Genomic DNA, 19,416 nt, shown 5'->3' with positions numbered 1-19,416 from the left:
TGACTACTGTTCTTTGCTTTTTGCCCTTGACCAGCGGCCTCAGCCATTTGTTGAATAATCGTCTCTTCCCCATCTTTGTCTTTTTTAAATTGTGTATTGAATTCTTACGTTGTGATTGATTCCAAATGCTGTTTTGACCATTCCAAACTGAATTTGCTTCCGTATTTAGCGTGTATATGATGAAGAAGTGGAGGAGCCCGTGCTCAAGCCTGAGGCAGAAAAACCAGAACAGGTACTTGCATTCAATCACTCTTCTGTTGGGCTCCTTTCGAGAAGCAAAGTGGTGGAGATTTGTGATGTGGCTGGTGGAGGGATTGTGAGCAGGGAGATGGACACGGGGGGAAATGGGAAAAGCTGCTCCTGACAGCCCAACAATTGAACTCTTTAGTTTGTTTGTGAAATTTAGTGTATTAAGAAATGTACAGATTAAGTTCCTGAATTCTGGCTTAAGAATAGAGCAGAGGTATGCAGAGATTTTCTGTAAAGGACCAGATAATAAATATTTTGTTTGCTGGCCGCATTGACCTACGTCTCTTCGCTTCTTTTTCTTCTCTTCCTCCTCCCCTTCCCCCTCCTCCGTTAAAAATGTAAAAACCTTTCTTACCATGAGGGCTATAAAAAATGTAGGCCATGCTGGGCTGTAGTTTGTGAGTTCTTTGAAGATTGTGCTTCCCTATCCTTTCGTGGCTGCTTTGATTCTTATTCCTACCAGTTTAAAAATGAAAGTAAGATGAAAGCCATATTGCTTGTAACATATGAAGATGTTAGACTAAGAAAGGATATTAGAAACCAGCTACAGTTCTGCCTATTTCTAGCCTTAAAAAATTTTCTTTTAAATCTTTATTTTTAATAGTACTCAGGGATTTGCTAACCATTTAAGTGCAATAGTATCTGGTTATACCAAGTCAGGGGGCAATTTTAAGGTGACAGCTATTTAGTGAATTATTTTTACTTTACGCGGGCCTCTCACTGTTGTGGCCTCTCCCGTTGCGGAGCACAGGCTCCTGACACGCAGGCTCAGCGGCCATGGCTCACGGGCCCAGCCGCTCCGCGGCATGTGGGATCCTCCCGGACCGGGGCACGAACCCGTGTCCCCTGTATTGGCAGGCGGACTCTCAACCACTGCGCCAACAGGGAAGCCCGTGAATTATTTTTAAAACATCCATTATATATTTATTTCACAGGCATGTTTTCACACACTTAGTACAACGCTAGCTATTTAACTCAGAATCAAGCATACCAGAGTGCAGAAAAGATGCAGCCAAAACAAAAAAGCTAAATCAGAAAGACTTCCACGCTTGAGGTAGTATAAACTACTCTTCAGATTTTCCCCTTTGGCTGTCAAAACAACACTATGGTTTGGTTCTTTCTGTAATTATGTATCAACTTCTAGAATATTTGTGAGGAAGGGAAATGACACTAAAGATATTTTGCAATATTTCTTACAACTGATGACACAGTTGAGTGTATGAGAGCTGCTGTTATAGGAAGTGGAGACCTGTGGAATATTTTCAGCAGGTTGGTGATGTGTACAGAGTTTTGTCTGGGTTGGGGGCATTGTTCTAGGGTGATGTACAGGATAGATTAGAGATGAAACTGACCCTCTCTTGGTTTGAAACAAGTTTATAGAATAATCGTAATTGTCCAGTTATTTTTTTTAGCTGTAATTGAAAAATGACATCTCTGGCTGGGGTATTTTCTTCTAAGTCTTAACTCCTAAAATTGTCCAAAGGATCATTAAGCAAGGTCAGTGGGATACAGCCATGGCAGAGCTGAAAGTCCAGGCCCTTCGTTCCTCCAGTAGCAGGGAGGTGAAGTGCCCCTGGATGTCTTGTGGTGTGCCATTCATTATTAAGATTCTTTTACATAGCCTATAAAAGCTGAACCACCACACCATGGTTGTGCTTTTGTTTTTGTAGATGATGAACCTGGAGCTCCAGGACCTTACGTAGTTCGGTGTGTGTTCAATGCATAGACAAACTTGGGATTTACCACTCCGAAGTCTGTGTTGAGGCATTCAGCAGAATCTGACTTTTAATGTTTTTAATTGTTTAACATTTTAAATTGTTAAGAATTTAACATTTTTAATTAAAATTTGGGGGGTGTTTTGGAGCATGAGTCTAGGCTTTAGCAAACATTCCCAGTGTTTTATTAGGGTGGTATCAATATACTGGAGATCTTACTGAACAGTATTTTTTCCTAGGAGAAGACCCGGGAACAGAAAGAAGTAGATCTGATTCCTAAAGTCCAGGAGGCTGTGAACTACGGTTTACAAGTGTTGGACAGTGCATTTGAGCAACTAGATATAAAAGCAGGAAACTCAGACTCTGAAGAAGATGATGCTAATGAGCGGGTGGAATTGATCCTTGAGCCAAAGGTAAAGACATTCAGTTGAAATATTTATCGTCGCACCTGTTGGGTTTTGGGTACTTTACTTGGGCACAGAATTGGTAAGACATGGACTTCACTTCCAGGAAGTGAGGATGTCACTTAGCAGTCTCTTACTGACTCCATCGATCAGAAAGATTTGCTGTACACAAGCATCGATTGAGCACTTACTAGGTACTAGCATGCCAAATTGGGGGAGTACAAAGATGCAGAACATGGTTCCTACTCTCAGGATGCTTATTACAGCAGTACCAGATGGTGGGAGAGAGGAGGCTTTACAAGAGTCACCATCATAAGTGCTCTGACTTCTAGCTGGGGAAATTAGGATGAAGATGAGATTTGAACTGGATTTTGAAGGATGAGGAGGCTCGTGAGAGGTAGGGATTGTTGGGAACCTGACATTCTGCAGCTTGCACTAAGAGGAAACCTCCAAAGTGTTGAAAGACATGTGGGTTGTTCCCAGGTTTTGGCCAATATCAATAAAGCTGCTATGAGTGTTCACGAAGAAACTATTAGCAGATGTTTATTGTTTTACTGTTACTTTCTCTCAGGCTCAGTAGTAAACACAGGAGGTTGCCTTACTGATTTTGAGAATCCTTGTGACACATAAGTGCCTTGTGAATTGAAATATGCTGCAAAATCAGTCTCTTCTAGTCCTTCATTTCACTGCACATTTCTCTTCCGATTTGAGCTTATAGTGCCAAATTGGGGCTGATCCTTTAACCATGATATGCTCGCCGGCTTGCTTTTTCACTATAGGGATTTAGAAGTCAGCAGTAGACCCTGGGAAATGTATTGCCTGGGCCACACTTGCTACTTCCAAGTCACACACCACTTTCTCTGTTACAGGAGGACTTTGGAAACAAGCCTCCTAAGTCAGTGAACAGTTAGCTCAATTAGCACTTCCATTTCTTTGCAGTAAATTGGTTGCTGTTGTATCTTTTACACTAACCTTCCCAAGCTTTCTGTCATTGGTGAAGCATCAGAATTGTTCTTCCCTGTACCCAGGTTCTTCTCTATAGGGAGGAGATATTAAGGCCAAAGGGCCATGCCTCATTGTGAAGATGGGAGGTTGCCCCAGGGTGGAGAGCTTTCTTTTCTTTCTTTTTTTTTTTTTCAGGTCTTTTACCTCCTTAGGTATGTTTATTCCTACATATTTTATTCTTTTTGTTGCCATGGTGAATGGGATTGTTTCCTTAATTTTCTGATCTTTCGTTGTTAGTGTATAGGAATGCAAGAGATTTCTGTGCATTAATTTTGTATCCTGCAACTTTACCAAGTTCATTGATTAGCACTAGTAGTTTTCTGGTGGCATCTTTAGGATTATCTATGTATGGTATCATGTCATCTGCAAACAGTGACAGTTTTACTTCTTCTTCCTTTTTTTTTTTAAAATTAATTAATTTTATTTATTTATTTTTGGCTGTGTTGGGTCTTTGTTGCTGCGCATGGGCTTTCTCTAATTGTGGCGAGCGGGGGCTACTCTTCGTTGCTGTGCACGGGCTTCCCATTGTGGTGGCTTCTCTTGCTGTGGAGCACGGGCTCTAGGCATGTGGGCTTCAGTAGTTATGGCATACAGACTCAGTAGTTGTGGCTCGCAGGCTCTAGAGCACAGGCTCAGTAGTTGTGGCACATGGGCTTGGTTGCTTCGCGGCATGTGGGATCTTCCCGGACCAGGGCTTAAACCTGTGTCCCCTGCATTGGCAGCCGGTTTCTCAACCACCGTGCCACCAGGAAAGCCCTTTACTTCTTCTTTTGGAGTGCTTTCTTAACTCTAAATTTTTGATGTGTGTGATGGCCTGCAGTGGAAGGATCTCCAACATGTACTATTCTGTAGACAGTATCCTTCATTTTGTTTTGTTGTTTTATCATCTGGTCTTATTTTACCAATTTCATTTCTCTAAATTCTACAGTGTGAACCTCTGGGGCATATTATTATTCTCTTCTTTGGGTTATTTTTTTCTGCTGGGTAGGTTCTCATCAGTCTGTTGGAGACATTCCTTTAGTTAATTATGTTGACTGTGAATATTTGCCTAGTTGCCACTCTGTTTCTTTTCATCTAGCCCATGCTTTATGTTCCGTGTTCCTGCGTCTCTGCCCTGATGAAGTGTGAAGGAGTCCTCCTCCATTCCCTTCCTTTGTGCCTTACTTGTGTCCTGTTTGTACACATGTCCCCCTACCCACCTGCCTTCTCAAGTCATAAAACCATTTGGGTTATTTCCTCAGTGTGCTTCTCCAAATTTAGGACTTGGTTCTTGAGATTGATTGACTGGTTGATTTTTGCTCACCAGAGTTGAATTTTAGGGGAGGAAGATAGGTTACCATCATCAAAGGTTGCCAGAATTTCTGGTTTCTTTCCTTGGTCCTCCTCCTTTTGGGCATATTACTATGAAGTTGTGCCCCTTTCTTTGTTTGGTTACTGCTAGTAAACTTTTTGCAAGCCTTTGCCATTTTTGTTAATAAGGCACTTGAGAAGGGAGATTCTATGTAATTCAGCTTTACCTTGCCATCTTTACCTAGGATTTAACTTTTTTTTTAATCAGTGATTTAAAAAAAAAATCCTGCTGTGTTTCTTATTCTCCACTTTCATTATGTAACTTTTGGGTGGATGGAACAAGATGTCAAATGGAATACCTAATTTTATTTTCAACCTAAATATTTAATGGCTTATTCCCTTTCATTGTTTACAGGATCTATACATTGACCGTCCTTTACCTTATTTAATTGGGTCAAAGCTGTTCATGGAGCAGGAAGATGTAGGTCTTGGAGAGCTATCTAGTGAAGGTACTCTTTTGCACCAAATAGTTTTGTTGCTTTTAACATTTATATCTTAACTTTTTATTTTAAAATAATTTCAAACTGTACATTAAAGTTGGAAGACTAGTAGAGAGAGCTCCCACATACTGTTTACCCAGGTTTACCACTTGTGAACATTTCACCACATTTGTTTTATCATTCTTTCCCTATATACATAATATTTTTTTCTGAACCTGTTGGGGAGACATCATGCAGACGTCCTGCCCTCTTACTTCTCTGTATGGTTGGCAGTCTGTGTCCATGGGTTTTTGCATCTATGTATTCAACCAACCTGGATTGAAAATATTTGGGAATAAAAAATTCCAGAAAGTTCCAAAAGCAAAATTTAAATTTGCCACGCACAGACAACTATTTACAGCACGTTTATTTACATTGTATTTACAACTATTTATGTATCATTTACATAGTATGAGGTATTATAAGTAATCTGGAGATGATTTAAGGCTGTATACAGGAGAAGGATGTGGGAAGGTGTGCGTGTAGTTTATATGCAGACTATGCCATCTTGGTATCTGTGTGTGTGTGTGTGTGTGTGTAAAGGGGGTCCTGGAACCAATCCCTCGAGGGACAACTGTATTTCTGTGTGTGTTTTCTAAGAATAAGAACTTTCTCTTATAGCTGCATATTCTGCATATTCATTTGCACATCTGTCATCTTGGTTGGACATGTCTATTGGGCTTTGATGTGAGGCTTTTAATATGTCTATCTTGTTTATTAATAGAAAAATTATCAAAGTGGTTGAATTCTGTGAGACTTGGCAAGTATGTACAAATCAAGTATACTTGACTTTTCAACCTCTTCTTTAGATGTAACTTTTATATGAAATAAAGTCACCAATTGACTGTTCTCCGACAACAGCAGCAAAAACTATAATTATCAAAGTTAGGAAATTTTAACTGGATGTAGTACTAGCTAATCCTCAGTCATATTCAAATTTTGCCAGTTGTCCCAATAATGTTCTTTATAGTCTCTCTTTTTCTCTGTTTCAGAATCCAATCCACTCACTGCATTTAGTTGTCAAATCTCTCTAGTCTTCTTTCAGTCTGATACCATTTCTCAGCCTTTTTTTGCTTTTTACAACCTCAACATCTTCGAGGAGTGCAAACCAGTTTTTTTCCTTGTAACTAATATATATTTTTTGTAACTAATAAGTATCTTGTGGGGTGATACTTTGAGGCTATGTAAATGTTCCATTCCTCACTATAGTGAAGATACTTTTAATTCCAGTTAATGGGTATAGATGGTTTTATCAAAATCTTTAGATGCTGGTGTATGGTGGTTTGTGATCTTGGAAGGGAACTAAGGATCTTTTCTTATGAATATTGGTGATAACCTTTATCTTTCTTCTCACCAGAAGGTTCAGTAGGCAGCGATCGTGGTAGTATTGCAGACAGTGAAGAAGAGAATGAAGAAGAGGTAAGGGCTTTCTGGTGTGTCCAGGTCATGGTGGGCAGGAAACTTAGGGTGTGTTTAGTGGGCTAAATAAATAACATATTTGTGAATTAGCAATTTGTTTACATAAATCTTTTAATAGTGACAGAAGCCATATTCTGAAGCTTTTCCCCTTGGGGTGGGAGTTCCTTTTTGTCGTGTATACAAAAACCAAGGAAAACTGCTTTAACCTCTTTTACCATTACCCTCTCACCTCCCCACCAAATTCTCTTCTTGCCAATATATTTTGAGGGTGGCAGCTTAGATGTTTCGGTGGAATCTCTGCTTGAGATACAGTCTTTGAGTAAGTTCTGTCTTTGAGTAATTCTAGGGAAAAAGTCCACATTTAAAACTTTCTTTTACTATAAAGACTTTCTAGACCAGAAGGATCCTGAAAGCATCCACTTGCATGTTAGCTTTGCTGCTGCCTCTGGCATCTTCATACCCACAGAGCATGATCTGACTCCCTGCTCTACAGTCTCAGGGTGTGTGGGCCTTGGCCACTGTTGTATCTGGGGTTGTTCCTTTAAATGGAATACTCGTTATTGCAAAGGGCAGAAACCCTTTGAAGGTTAGTCCCTGAGTGTTGATTTATAAACGGAGACAGCTTTGTATGTGTGCTCCCCTCTTCTCTGTTTCCACAGTCTCCGTTTCCTGTCCTCCTCCCTCCAGCCCTCCCAACAAAAAAAACCTAATAGTAGGAAATAAACTTTTCTAAAATAACCTTGCTGTATAACTGATTGTCTTTAGCTAAATCCTTTGCTTTTAGCCATTGAAGCAACTCTTTACCTCATTACTCATATTAAGTACTCATGTTCCCTTCTTGGGCCTGATGAATTAATTGTCCTACTTAGAGGGAAAATAGAAAACGTAGTCCAAAATGTAAAATAATGCAAACCAACTTTTGATAATTTAGTTAATTAAATGTGCAACTCTTACTTTAAATCCAAAGGTTAGAGATGATAGGGCAGATCAATATGAACAAATAGAGAGGTTTAAATGAATCACAAAAGTGACATGTTAACTGGAATAGTCCTTGGCGACATTGCCAACTCTCCACCTTATCTGCACCTTGATATGTCAGGTGACTAGTAGTCGGTACAGAGAGACCCAGTGTTGGCTACCCCAGAGACTTAGACCCGAGATCATTTCTGTGCTTCCAAGTAAAGCCTGTGTTAACAAAAAAGCCTCTTTTTTTTTTCTCCTATAGGAGTCAGATGAAGATTTTGCCAATCATAGTGACAATGATCAAAACCGGGTAAGATGCATATGTTGAAGTGACTTAAATTTTAACTGAAGCATAGCATTTATACTAAATCTATGCTAAAATTACTTTTGAATGACTTAGGGGAAAGTGAGAATTTATTCATGTTTACAACTATTCATGTTTCCTTCAAATGTTTCATGTTTTTAGGCTAACTACCCTCTTGTATATTTTTTCTCATTTGCTTTATATTTTATCTTCATTTTTCTTAGACAACAAAGAAGTAAAAAACGAAATTGAGAAACGGAGCCTATAAAACAAGGCCTGATTACCCAAACTGAATTTTTCACATGAACACACCTTTCCTGTTTTAAAATTTGAGACAATATAGCAGTAAGGCTAAGGAACACTCCAAAAATGTAAATCTTATTATCCTACTGTCTTAGCACTGTTGTCTTAATTTTTGTATATCCTTCTAAGGACATGTTCTTTTCATAACATGCATAGTTTATTTTCTGTTATTTTATATTAACATGTCACAGGTGTTTCCTTGACATTTTAAATAGTCTTTGTAATTTGCTTTGTAAACTTCTGTATTTTTTAACATACATATGTAATACTATTGTAGTCTTTAAACGTGTATGGGAAATAGTTTATTTGTAAATTTTAATTTTTGACATAATGGTGCATTCAGTGTTTTCATACATAAAAATCCTTTCCTTCTGTGAACTCTTTCCTTAGGAATTAGGTGGTGTAGAGTTACTTGATACTACTGTCTAATGGACCTTCAGATTAACAGATCATGCATAATGATTTTCCCAGGATCTCATCAGCACTGGGATTATGATTTTTGCTACCATAGTATATGTACGGTGGTATATTGAGATGATCCCAATTTGCATTTCACTTTCCTAATTCGGAAATATTTTTTCACAAAAATTTCCAATTATCAAGTGAAAGATTTAGCACTTTTTGGTTGTTACTTGTATTTTTTTCAGTTGTGTTCACAAATGTGGCTCATGTTTATAATTTTAATAATCCTTCTGTACAGTGTATTTATTTCTATGGAATTTACTATTAGATCTGTAAATTCGGACAGTTTTTTAAAAAATTAATTAATTTTGGTTGCACCGGGTCTTAGTTGCGGCACATAGGATCTTCGTTGCAGCATGTTTAGTTGCGGCATGCGAGCTTCTTAGTTGCAGTATGCATGTGGGATCTAGTTCCCTGATTAGGGATTGAACCTGGGTCCCCTGCATTGGGAGCACGGCATCTTACCCACTGGACCACCAGGGAAGTCCCTGGACAGTTTTTCAAATAATACAGTATGGTGATTAAAAGCATTGGTGGAACCATTTTTTTGTATTGTTAAAGATAGATTTGTTGTGTGTGCCACTGCTAACCTCAGAGTTCTAAGGATTAAATTAGTTTAAAAAGTGCTTTTAGCGTAGTGCCTGGCACAGTTTATTGATTTCCATGTTAAAAAAAATTTTTTTAATTATACAATTTTTACGTACCAGTGGCTGCCTTTGTAAAAAGTTAGAACTTAACACATAAGACTAAGTTTGAGTCATCTAATCCTCATCTCCTCACAGTCTCCAGAAATAACTGGCGTTATCATCTGGGAGTGCATATTCCAAGTGCTGTTCTTTGCGTTCACAAATATATGTCTGTGTTCATAGAAGTGGTGTTGTATATGTGTCAGGGTGTGGTCAGGATATCATTCGGGGTTTATCATTCACTATTTTGTCACTTAATTGGTCTTGGATGTCTCTCCAATTGTTATTCCTTTTGACTGTTAGTATTTTTATTAAGATAAGGCTACACTTATTTAGTTTATTCATTTCTCTAGTGGTGGACATTTTTATTATTTCAATCTTTTGCTATTGCACTGAAAAGAAATCTCGTGTGTTATTTGTTCTAGCACATTTACTGCTTCATAACTTTAGGTGCATTATTTGTTGTTCCCAATTTGAAGGAGAAGTCTGAAGTCTCAGTGGCAGTATCCCTTTTTCAGCTTGATGACCGCATCTAATAGTTGTAATCTGGTGGTTTATACTTTTAGCACACTGCACAAATGAGTGATGAAGAAGAGGATGATGATGGTTGTGACATTTTCGCTGACTCTGAGAAGGAGGAGGAAGATACTGAGGACATTGAAGAAAATTCCAGACCTGTAAGAAAGACTATAGTTGTTATCGCTTGGCAAGGTTTTAGAAATGGTACCTAGTACTCATTCCTTTTATTGTCATTTATATTTGTAACTGTCTCATTTTGCATCCTATTTGTAATTTCATTTACACTTTTGGAAATAATGGTTGAGCATCCCAAGTTGCCTTACAAGTACCACTTTCTTCTCCAAATGTTAAGATTTTACAAGTTAGATCATTCAAAATATGTTCAGTTTCAGAGTTTTAAGATCCTAATACTCCCCCCCACCAAGCACTTCATGGTAGTTTTCTTATCTAGATCTAGATAAGAAAACCACCATATATTAAAGTGAAGTATAAAAAAAATAAGGAAATAAAGAGATCTCCCTTTGAAGGAACACTGAGTCTTCTTTCTCAGGTGATCTGTATAGGGTGCATGTGTTTACATTTATTTAGTTAAACCTTAATTTCTCACCAGTTCAATTTCTTTGCCATTGTTTACATAGTTTTGTTAGGTGTCCAAAAGTAAACTGTACTAGTTTGTTACAAAAAAGTGATTCTTTTGGTCTTCTCTGCCTGTAGAAAAAAAGTAGACCTACGTCATTTGCCGATGAGCTGGCAGCTCGGATCAAAGGGGATGCTGCAAGCCGGGTGGAAGAGGAGCAAACAAGTATGTCACTGCCACCGAGATGAGCTAAAGGGGCAGTAGGGAAGTGTAGGACCCTCTGCTGGGCTTCACTGAGTGTAGACTTCCTTGTTTAATTACTAAGGCGCAAGAGGCTTAAATTGTAGTTCTTATCTTTTTTGGCTTATAGACTCTTTGATAACTGAACACTGTGGACCCCCACCCCCAGCCCATCTCCCAAATAATGCACATATGTGCATCTATATATGCAGTTTCATGGGATTAATGGGTACCACAGAGAACCACGGGCCCCAGATGAAGAATCCTTGGCTTAATATTTACTCCTATATTTTATTTTGACCAGATAAAAATGTACCATACACTATATTCTAGTGATTTAACAGAGTGGAAAGATGTCAGAAGTCTTTCAGCAAGTGCAGTCCTCTCATGCACGTGACCCTGGTATGGTAGCTGAAGCTTTCTGCCTTAAAAAGAGGCACTTTTTGAGTGTCTGCTCTGGGTAAGGCACTGAAAGGGGTGCTCAGGTGGAGCTGAGATACAAAGTTGAATGTCTTGCTCTTAGCTTAGGAGTTGTGAGGATGGCAGATGTGTGTGAAGAGTCAGTAAGTGAATACTAAGGGTGGACTGAGTATTGTTCAAACTGTGAAATACTCTTCAAGGCTTATCCCCAGGGGAAGCAAAACCTCGGAAGACATTGAAAGAGAAGAAGGAAAGGAAAACTCCCTCAGATGGTAAGCCTTTCCCCTCAATTCTCTTGTTTTAGGAGGCTCTTGACTCGGGAATGGGAATATTGCTTATGTGATCTGTAAAAGTGCCTGTTTAAGTGCTGACAAATGAGGTCTGTCTCTGTACACTTTTTGAAAGCATTTAAGAGCATGCTTTTGGGGCGTGGGGAGAAGTGAGTGTGGAGTTAAAATGCTTTAAAGATTTGGATTACTAGATTTTATAGGGATCTATTAGCTGTCTTTCTAGACTTCCGTAGACGTTTAGAAACTAGGGAGCTCTAGCATTTGTTTTCAATAAGGAATATTATATCAGACCCTTTAACATTCAGTGGTAATGTCCATTATGTTTCCACCTAGGACTGTGTCAATCTGCAGCTCTCTCTTCAGTCTACCTCTCTGTCCCTCAGATTCTGGTGGAATAGGTCTTGGATGGCAATCGAAGCATAGACTTGCTTCAGGAGAAATTTAGATGAAAGTAATTGCCTGCAGAGTTTACCTTGCCCCAGACATTTACAGACTTGAGAGTGGGAAACCAAAGAGCATTTTAAGGGATTCAGTGAACTGTTTAATGAGTTTTTGTCTGAAGGTCCTGAGACGGCCAACATTCAAGTAGTCCTTGTTACATATGGTTAGATAAACTCTATGCCAGTTTTGGAGGTGTTATAAAGGATAATCCCCAGAACTGGGGTTCTAAGCCCATCTTTAATTCTCCCTGCAAAACATTTCTTTCTGTTTGCTAGATGAAGAAGATAACTTATTCGCACCCCCCAAGCTGACAGATGAAGACTTCTCACCATTTGGCTCTAGAGGTGGCCTGTTCAGCGGAGGGAAGGGACTTTTTGATGATGAGGATGAGGAGGTAAGTCGGCGGGAATAGCGAAGCTCTCCATAGCTGTGTCACGTGTCCCCAAGGAGGAAATACAGTTAGTTCCTTTAGTAAGGCAAGGATGGCTTCTTAGTTGGAAGTTGCTTCTACTTTCATATTTTAGGAGATTTTGAACTAAGAATCACAAAATGAGGAAATACTGTATCCTGATGCCCTTTGTTAAATAGGGAGAGGATGTGAGTGTTAACAGTGGAAAATTTACTTGGTTAAGTGATTGTTTCTTACCTTGTCTTTTGTCTTTTTCCATGTTTGTATTTATTTCCTGGGCAGACCTAAATTATTTCAGGGTCTGATTCTGTCATAGTCTTCACTATGGAACTGATTTTCTGACAGAACAGTAAATATGTAGCTTTAAACTTTACAAGGCACTTTTCTTTAGACATCTTTACTGCAGCTCCATTTTCCTCTGCTATTTTGAACTGTGTTGTCTACTTTATTACAAGCAGAGTGACCTCTTCATGGACGCCCCTCAGGATCGGGGAGCTCGAGCCTCTGTTAATGAAGGTGAGCGTGGATTGATGCTGCCTGTGCTTCTTCATGCACAGATTTCCAGAACTGGTTACTTCCCATCAGGAGATGGAACCCCTAAAGTTGTTCCCAAACCTTGTTTCTCTGTTAGGCAGGAAGCTGTTGTGTTCACCTTGGTCTAGTTAAAAGCTGTTCCTTTACACTAATTCGTGTCTTGGAAAAAACAAAAAGTACCATCTGTAAACCCACATCACAATTTTGTCTCTTTCTTAGAGAATTCAAAGTGAACCAGCGAAAGCACTCCAGCAGTGTTGAGGATATTTTAATTTAATCAAATTTAGTTCAAAGTTCAAAGAAACATTTCTGAAATTCTGCACATAAGTTGGAAATCAGTAATTCCTCAGCCCAGTGTGCATTAGAATAATTTGTGGAATTTTTAAAAAGCATCCATAAGCTATTTAAAAACTTAAAAATTTTATTCCATTAGGTCTGTGGTAGTTCTTGGGAATTGGGAATGAGTTATTTTAAGCGACTTGGTCTCCCCAGGCCACAAGTTGTCAGATTTTAGACTTATTATGATGCTGGCTGACCTGATTGTCTTGAGGTTCCTGCTCTCCACTTTTTGGCATCTGTGACTTGCCTAGTTTCTTGCTTTCCTGTTTTTGTCTTCATTTCTGTCACTGACGTCTCCGATATTTTGCTGTCCTTTTTTTTTTTTTTAATAGATTTTATTTATTTATTTATGGCTGCATTGGGTCTTCGTTGCTGTGCACGGGCTTTCTCTAGTTGCGGCTAGCGGGGGCTACTCTTCGTTGTGGTGCACAGGCTTCTCATTTCAATGGCTTCTCTTGTTGCGGAGCACAGGCTGTAGGCACGTGGGCTTCTGTAGTGGTGGCTCGCAGGCTCTAGAGCACAGGCTCAGTAGTTGTGGCACACGGGCTTAGTTGCTCCACGGCATATGGGATCTTCCCGGACCAGGGCTCAAACCCGTGTCCCCTGCGTTGGCAGGCAGAGCCTTAACCACTGCGCCACCAGGGAAGCCCATTGCTGTTCTTTTTTACTTGCTTATTCTCATCCAACTGGACTGGATGGAGTCAGAACTGTTGAGCCCTGCTTGCTCTGTCCCTTGCCTCCCCCATTTGTACTCTACATCTTCCTTGGCCTCCCCAGCCAACCCCAGTGTTATAGCCTGCCCAGAGTCAGTGATCTTCCATGGGAGTCACAGCCTAGATTGATTTAATACCAAGAAAAAAAGTCATGACATTGGTAGAGAAGATGATACTAAGGAATTTTAAAATGTCTCTTTTAGGAAAATTAGTTAAAAAAAATTTTTTTTAATTGGGGTATAGTTGTTTTACAGTGTTGTGTTAGTTTCTACTGTACAGCGAAGTGGATTTCCCTGTGCTATACAGCAGGTTCTCATTAGTTATCTATTTTATGCATATTAGTGTATATACGTCAGTCCCAATCTCCCAATTCATCCCACCCCTGCCTTTCCCCCCTTGGTGTCCATACGTTTGTTCTCTATGTCTGTGTGTCTATTTCTGCCTTGCAAACGGGTTCATCTGTACCATTTTTCTAGATTCCACATATGTGCGTTAATACATGATATTTGTTCTTAGGAAAAATTAGTTTTAAAATTCTCCTATTAGCTGTGTACTGTATTGCACATATTTTAGGAAGGTGCATTTAACAAGGAAAGTTGTTTTCTCTGTTGAAATGTTATCTCTTTGTTTCTCATTTTAGCGTCTTCATCCTCCAAACCTGGAAAGAAAATCCCAGCAGGAGCCGTTTCTGTATTTTTAGGTATCATAACTTAGAGTTTGTTTTTAAAAACTATATACCTGTTGTTTTGTCATTTTTAAGATTGTCATCTTCAAAGGACTGACTGGGGAGGAGAGTATGAAGAACTTTGGAGGGCATCTAAGAGTGAGAGCTGACTTAACCTGTGTTAGCTCATATTACCTTAGAAATCAGTGGCCTTGGACTTTTTTCCGTCTGAGTGATCAGTTGATTCTGCATTGTGGGACATTCTATATCAGTAAAGGTTGGAGGTTGTTGGGTCCTGTTAATGTGTTTTGTGGATGAACTGAAAGTACAAGTTCTTGGTGGTGGTACTGTTGTTTTTTTTCCCCTCCTGTAAAGTCAGGAAGTGCACCCACCCTGGCTCACAGCTGGTTTGTCCTGTCCCTCCACCCACAGGGGACACTGATGTGTTTGGTGCCACCCGTGCTCCGTCACTGAAGGAGGCCCAGAAGCCCGAGCAGCCCACTCCAGGGAAAAGCTCGTACCTCCCAGCGCCTGCTGGCCTCTTTGATGATGACGACGATGATGATGACTTTTTTGCAGCATCCCGTAGCAAACCTCCCAAGACAGGTACTGCTCCATCCTCTGTTTCTGGAAATTTAGCCAAATAAAGAATGTTGACCTAGGGGAGTTCCCTGGTGGTTTAGTGGTTGGGATTCCAGGCTTTCATTGCTGTGGCCCGGGTTCAATCCCTGGTCAGGGAACTGAGATCCTACAAGCCGTGTGGTGCAGACAAAGAAAAAAAAAAAAAGAAAAGAAAAAAAAATGTTGACCTAAAAAGGCATGAAGTTCATCTAGTTCCTTATCTCTTGCAGTGCCAGAATCCCTCCTCGAGCATTCCTGTCAGAGTTGTCTCATCTCTACTTAGATAGTTATGGTGCCTTGGAGGTCTGTATTTTATGGACCAATTTTTCCTGCTTTGGAAACTAATTACTAGAATTATCTTTCTTATTTAGAGAGAAATCTGTTCCCCTCTAATATCTGCCCAAGATGCTAGTTTTGACCTTTTCAGTTAGAGAGAAAGTTTTAATCACACTTTCTTCCAGAGTCCTTAGGAAAATACACGAGCATGAGCAGAACGTTCATGCTAGCTGTTTAGTTCCCAGCTTCTCCGCTCTGTACCAGAAAGCCCAGGTGACCTTGACTTTCCCTTCTGTAACAGGGTTTTTAGCTCCTTGGCCACTTCGGCACTCTCCTTTCTTCTCCCCTCAAATTTCAGCCAGCTTGTTCATGAACTCACTCCTATGAATCAGTGGTTATTTAATGGCAGATGTCTCTCCCTGGACTCTTGTCAAAATGCAGATTCTGATTCACTGGGTTTAGGGTGGGGCCTGCTATTCTGCATTTCTGACAGGCTCCCTGGTGGGTAGAGATTGCTTGTCCATGGGTTGCAAAGGATTGGGTTTATTGGTTGTCTTTCTAGAAAAGAAGGGTAGACCACTGAGGTGCACACAACTTCTAGCAACTTGAGCAACAAAGGGCTTTTTCTCCTAAGGACTAGATGGACCAGGAAGCATCGAGAAGCAGGGTCTCTGGACTTAGCTCCTTTTCCAGCAGTAGGTGTGAAAGTAAGGACAGCAGCAGAAATGTGAGGGAAGTAATAGCCGGGTTTTAGAAAGAGTGCAAACTGGACACATACTACGCTCACATCTAGGCCGACTGAAATGACAGTGAATAAAGGAGTAAGTGCCTCTCGTGGCTTGGAAGGGCTCTCACTTGCTGGTATTAACTGATTTGGAATCACAAGTAAGTTGGTGCCGCTTTCATTGACAGCTGCTGTTCTCCTGGGACATGCGTGAGTCAGTGCCCTATTTCAGTGACACACACCTCATTCAGAGCAGCAATGCTTGTGGTAGCGAAAGGTTGGAATCCCCCCAAATATTCATCAGTAGGGTAAATTATGGTCCTTCCATTTAGTGGAATTTTGTGAAGCTGTGAGAAAGAATGAGTTTTTTGTGTGTTGACATGGGAAGATACCCTAGGTACATTGAGTGAAAAATGCAAATCATAAGACACATTCTTCAAATTGTGTTATTTATTATTTAGCTGTATTTGCGAATAACTAGAGTTAACATGTTAGTATATCTTTTGTGGAAATTAGAAGCATGTATATCAAACTGTTCCTGCTAGCCTTGTTTGGGTGGGCAGGTGGGATTATGTGGGAGGTTTCAGTTTTTGTTTTTATATGCCTCTGTATAGTTTGACTTTTTTTTAATTTTTAAAAAAGATTTATTATTTTTATTATTTATTATTTTTTGGCTGCGTTGGGTCTTAGTTGCAGCACATGGGATCTTCGTTGAGTCATGCGGGATCTTTTGTTGCGGTGCACGGGCTTCTCTGTAGTTGTGGCATGCAGGTTTTCTCTTCTCTAGTTGTGGCACGCAGGCTCCAGGGCACGTGGGCTCTGTAGTTGTGGCGCGTGGGCTCCAGGGCGCGTTGGCTCTGTAATTTGCAGCTCTCTTGTTGAGGTGCGTGAGCTCAATAGTTGTGGCGCGCAGGCTTAGTTGCCTCGCAGCATGTAGGATCTTAGTTCCCTGATCAGGGATCGAACCTGCGTCCCCTGCATTGTAAGGCGGATTCTTTACCACTGGACCACCAGGGAAGTCCCAGTTTAACTTTTTAAAAGCAGGAGCCAACTGTCACTTCTCAGATTCCTAGAGCAGTTGACTCTTAAATGATCTTTCTTTCTGTAGGTCTCTTTTTACCCTTTATGCTAGTCCAAACTACTCCAAGCATAAGGTACTGCTTCTTGGATAAGGGTGTAAGCCAGATGGTTAAACTGTCTGTCCTGCGTTTCATTGGAGTATCTGTTGTGTTCTTTGAAAAATTCCAATCTAGTCCACTTAATATTTCTTTGTAACTAATCAAGCAATAACATACTTTTTCTGTTTATTCTTTGAGAAAGAAGAATTTTTTTTTTTTTTTTTTTTTTTTGCGGTATGTGGGCCTCTCACTGCTGTGGCCTCTCCCGTTGCGGAGCACAGGCTCCGACGCGCAGGCTCAGCGGCCATGGCTCACGGGCCTAGCCGCTCCACGGCATGTGGGATCTTCCCGGACCGGGGCACGAACCCATGTCCCCTGCATCGGCAGGCAGACTCTCAACCACTGTGCCACCAGGGAAGCCCTGGGAGAGAAGAATTTTTAATCTGTGAATTTCGTGATGGGATTTTTGACCTCCGTGTAATTTTATGCTGTGGTCTCTTTCTAAAGACAAAGTCAAATCCACTGCCAGTATCTTTGACGATGAGGAAGGAGATCTGTTCAAAGAAAAAGCGGCAGCTTTGCCAGAGGCTACTGTAAGTCAGACAGATGAAAATAAAGAAAGAGCAGAAAAAAAGGTAAGCAGGAGGGAAGACTAAACACGGGAGTGTAGATTTGGGGCATCTTGTTAATTCACTGGAACCCAGAGGGAAGTATTGTTCCTTTCAAGTGTATAGCAAACTTCAAATGTACAGAGAGTTGAAAGAATACAACAAACACCCAAATAACTAGCACCTAGATTCAGCAGTTGTTGCATTTTGCCTTCCTCGGTGGTCTTAACATCCACTGGTGATCTTTTCCTGAACCAGTTATCATGTTGGGTGGCGGGGAAAACAGAAGAATGTGGTTCTACTTCTACCATTTCTTCTTTATTAATTAGCTGGCATCCTTCTGAACAGAAGAGCTTTCTCTCCTCCTTCTTTCCTGCTTTTTTAGTATCACTATAGGATCATAGATTCGCTATTTGACATGTTATGATCCATTAACATCGTAATTCAAATTGACCTGTATTTGGCCAATAGGCTGCATCTCCATCACTCTTTAAGCTCTTCTGGCTGCTGTCCCTTCCCTTGCTATCCTGCACAGCTTGAAACCCTGACCCTCTCTGCCTCTGACCACCTAGGTGCCAGCATTCAGAACCCAGCAGCCTCCTAGGATGCCCACCTTAGGTTCCAGCTTAGGTACATGTCCCACTTGTGCACTGTATGAGGCAGGCAGTCTGTCCTACCCCGATCCCCCAGATGTGCCCTCTGCTTTATCTTGTTTTTCTCTTTTCTCACAGTTCCCTCTGCCTGGAGTGTTCTTGCTTGTACCATCTCCCATGTCCAGGTCCTGTCTGTCCTGAGAAATTTACTTTACAAGGACTGTTTCTTCTTTCATTCCTAACATATACCAATTTTAAAATTCTTTCTCATGGTACTTCTCTTTTTGCATTAATTCTTTATATGCACTTGATACATGTCCAAGGTCCATGATGTTTTTATTCCCCTGCTGCATGGCCTGGGACCTTATCCTAGCAGAGATTCAGGACATCTTTTGAATGAATGAGTGAATGAACCCTCATTTTCAGGTGTCTGGCTTGTTAACTCTCAATTTTTTTTTTTTTCCCAACAAAGGTTACCCTCCCTTCCAGCAAAAATCTCAAGCCGTTGTCAGAAACAAAAACTCACAAAGGTTTATTTTCAGATGAGGATGACTCTGAGGTAAGGAATTCATTCTTTTTCTTAGTTCTGGGAAATAGTTCATGGATATGACATTGGAAAGTATTTCTGATTCAGGGTGTTCTCAGTAGAGTTATAAGGCTTATTAAGTACTTTAGTTCTTTCATTGAAAATAATGTTTTGAGAACACATGGTCTATAGAAAGCAACATGTATACAATACTTTCACTGTTGGGTTTGAATCCAGTGAATCTCCTGGGAGGAAAATTCAGGATACTCATATTTTAGGCTATTAATTGATCCATAATGTAATGAGGTGCTCGTACGAGAACAGAAATCAACACACTGCTTCCTCTTTCAGTAGTCTCACTAAACAGTGGGCATAGACTGTTAACAGTTTGTGGGCTGGCACTGCCTTGCAGACAGCCTCAGTCCTCCAGGGCCCTGCCTAGAAGCACCTTTCCAGTGACGCAGG

At 40.4% G+C, this 19,416-nt stretch overlaps 1 protein-coding gene across 12 annotated transcripts in view; it reads left to right on the top strand.

Moving 5' to 3' along the window:
• LOC307174981 (WASH complex subunit 2-like) overlaps window positions 1-19,416 on the top strand; it is a 56,765-nt gene that overhangs the window by 7,504 nt on the left and 29,845 nt on the right. For 7 of the 12 annotated variants that reach the window (XM_079899675.1, XM_079899673.1, XM_079899671.1 and 4 more), the window contains exons 4-17: window positions 170-232; window positions 2,204-2,377; window positions 5,079-5,172; window positions 6,560-6,621; window positions 7,847-7,894; window positions 9,906-10,016; window positions 10,573-10,660; window positions 11,296-11,367; window positions 12,102-12,220; window positions 12,691-12,751; window positions 14,462-14,521; window positions 14,918-15,091; window positions 17,732-17,859; window positions 18,898-18,984. In XM_079899675.1, coding sequence (XP_079755801.1) covers window positions 170-232; window positions 2,204-2,377; window positions 5,079-5,172; window positions 6,560-6,621; window positions 7,847-7,894; window positions 9,906-10,016; window positions 10,573-10,660; window positions 11,296-11,367; window positions 12,102-12,220; window positions 12,691-12,751; window positions 14,462-14,521; window positions 14,918-15,091; window positions 17,732-17,859; window positions 18,898-18,984 — 1,341 coding nt within the window. The remainder of the gene's footprint in view (window positions 1-169; window positions 233-2,203; window positions 2,378-5,078; window positions 5,173-6,559; window positions 6,622-7,846; window positions 7,895-9,905; window positions 10,017-10,572; window positions 10,661-11,295; window positions 11,368-12,101; window positions 12,221-12,690; window positions 12,752-14,461; window positions 14,522-14,917; window positions 15,092-17,731; window positions 17,860-18,897; window positions 18,985-19,416) is intronic. The other 5 variants (XM_079899665.1, XM_079899667.1, XM_079899668.1 and 2 more) reach the window with 3 other exon arrangements.

This window comes from Stenella coeruleoalba, assembly GCF_951394435.1.
Source record: "Stenella coeruleoalba genome assembly, chromosome: 16".
Taxonomy (NCBI): Eukaryota; Metazoa; Chordata; class Mammalia; order Artiodactyla; family Delphinidae; genus Stenella; species Stenella coeruleoalba.
Note: the sequence above shows the minus strand (reverse complement) of the source record. Positions and strands in the feature narration are given on the sequence as shown.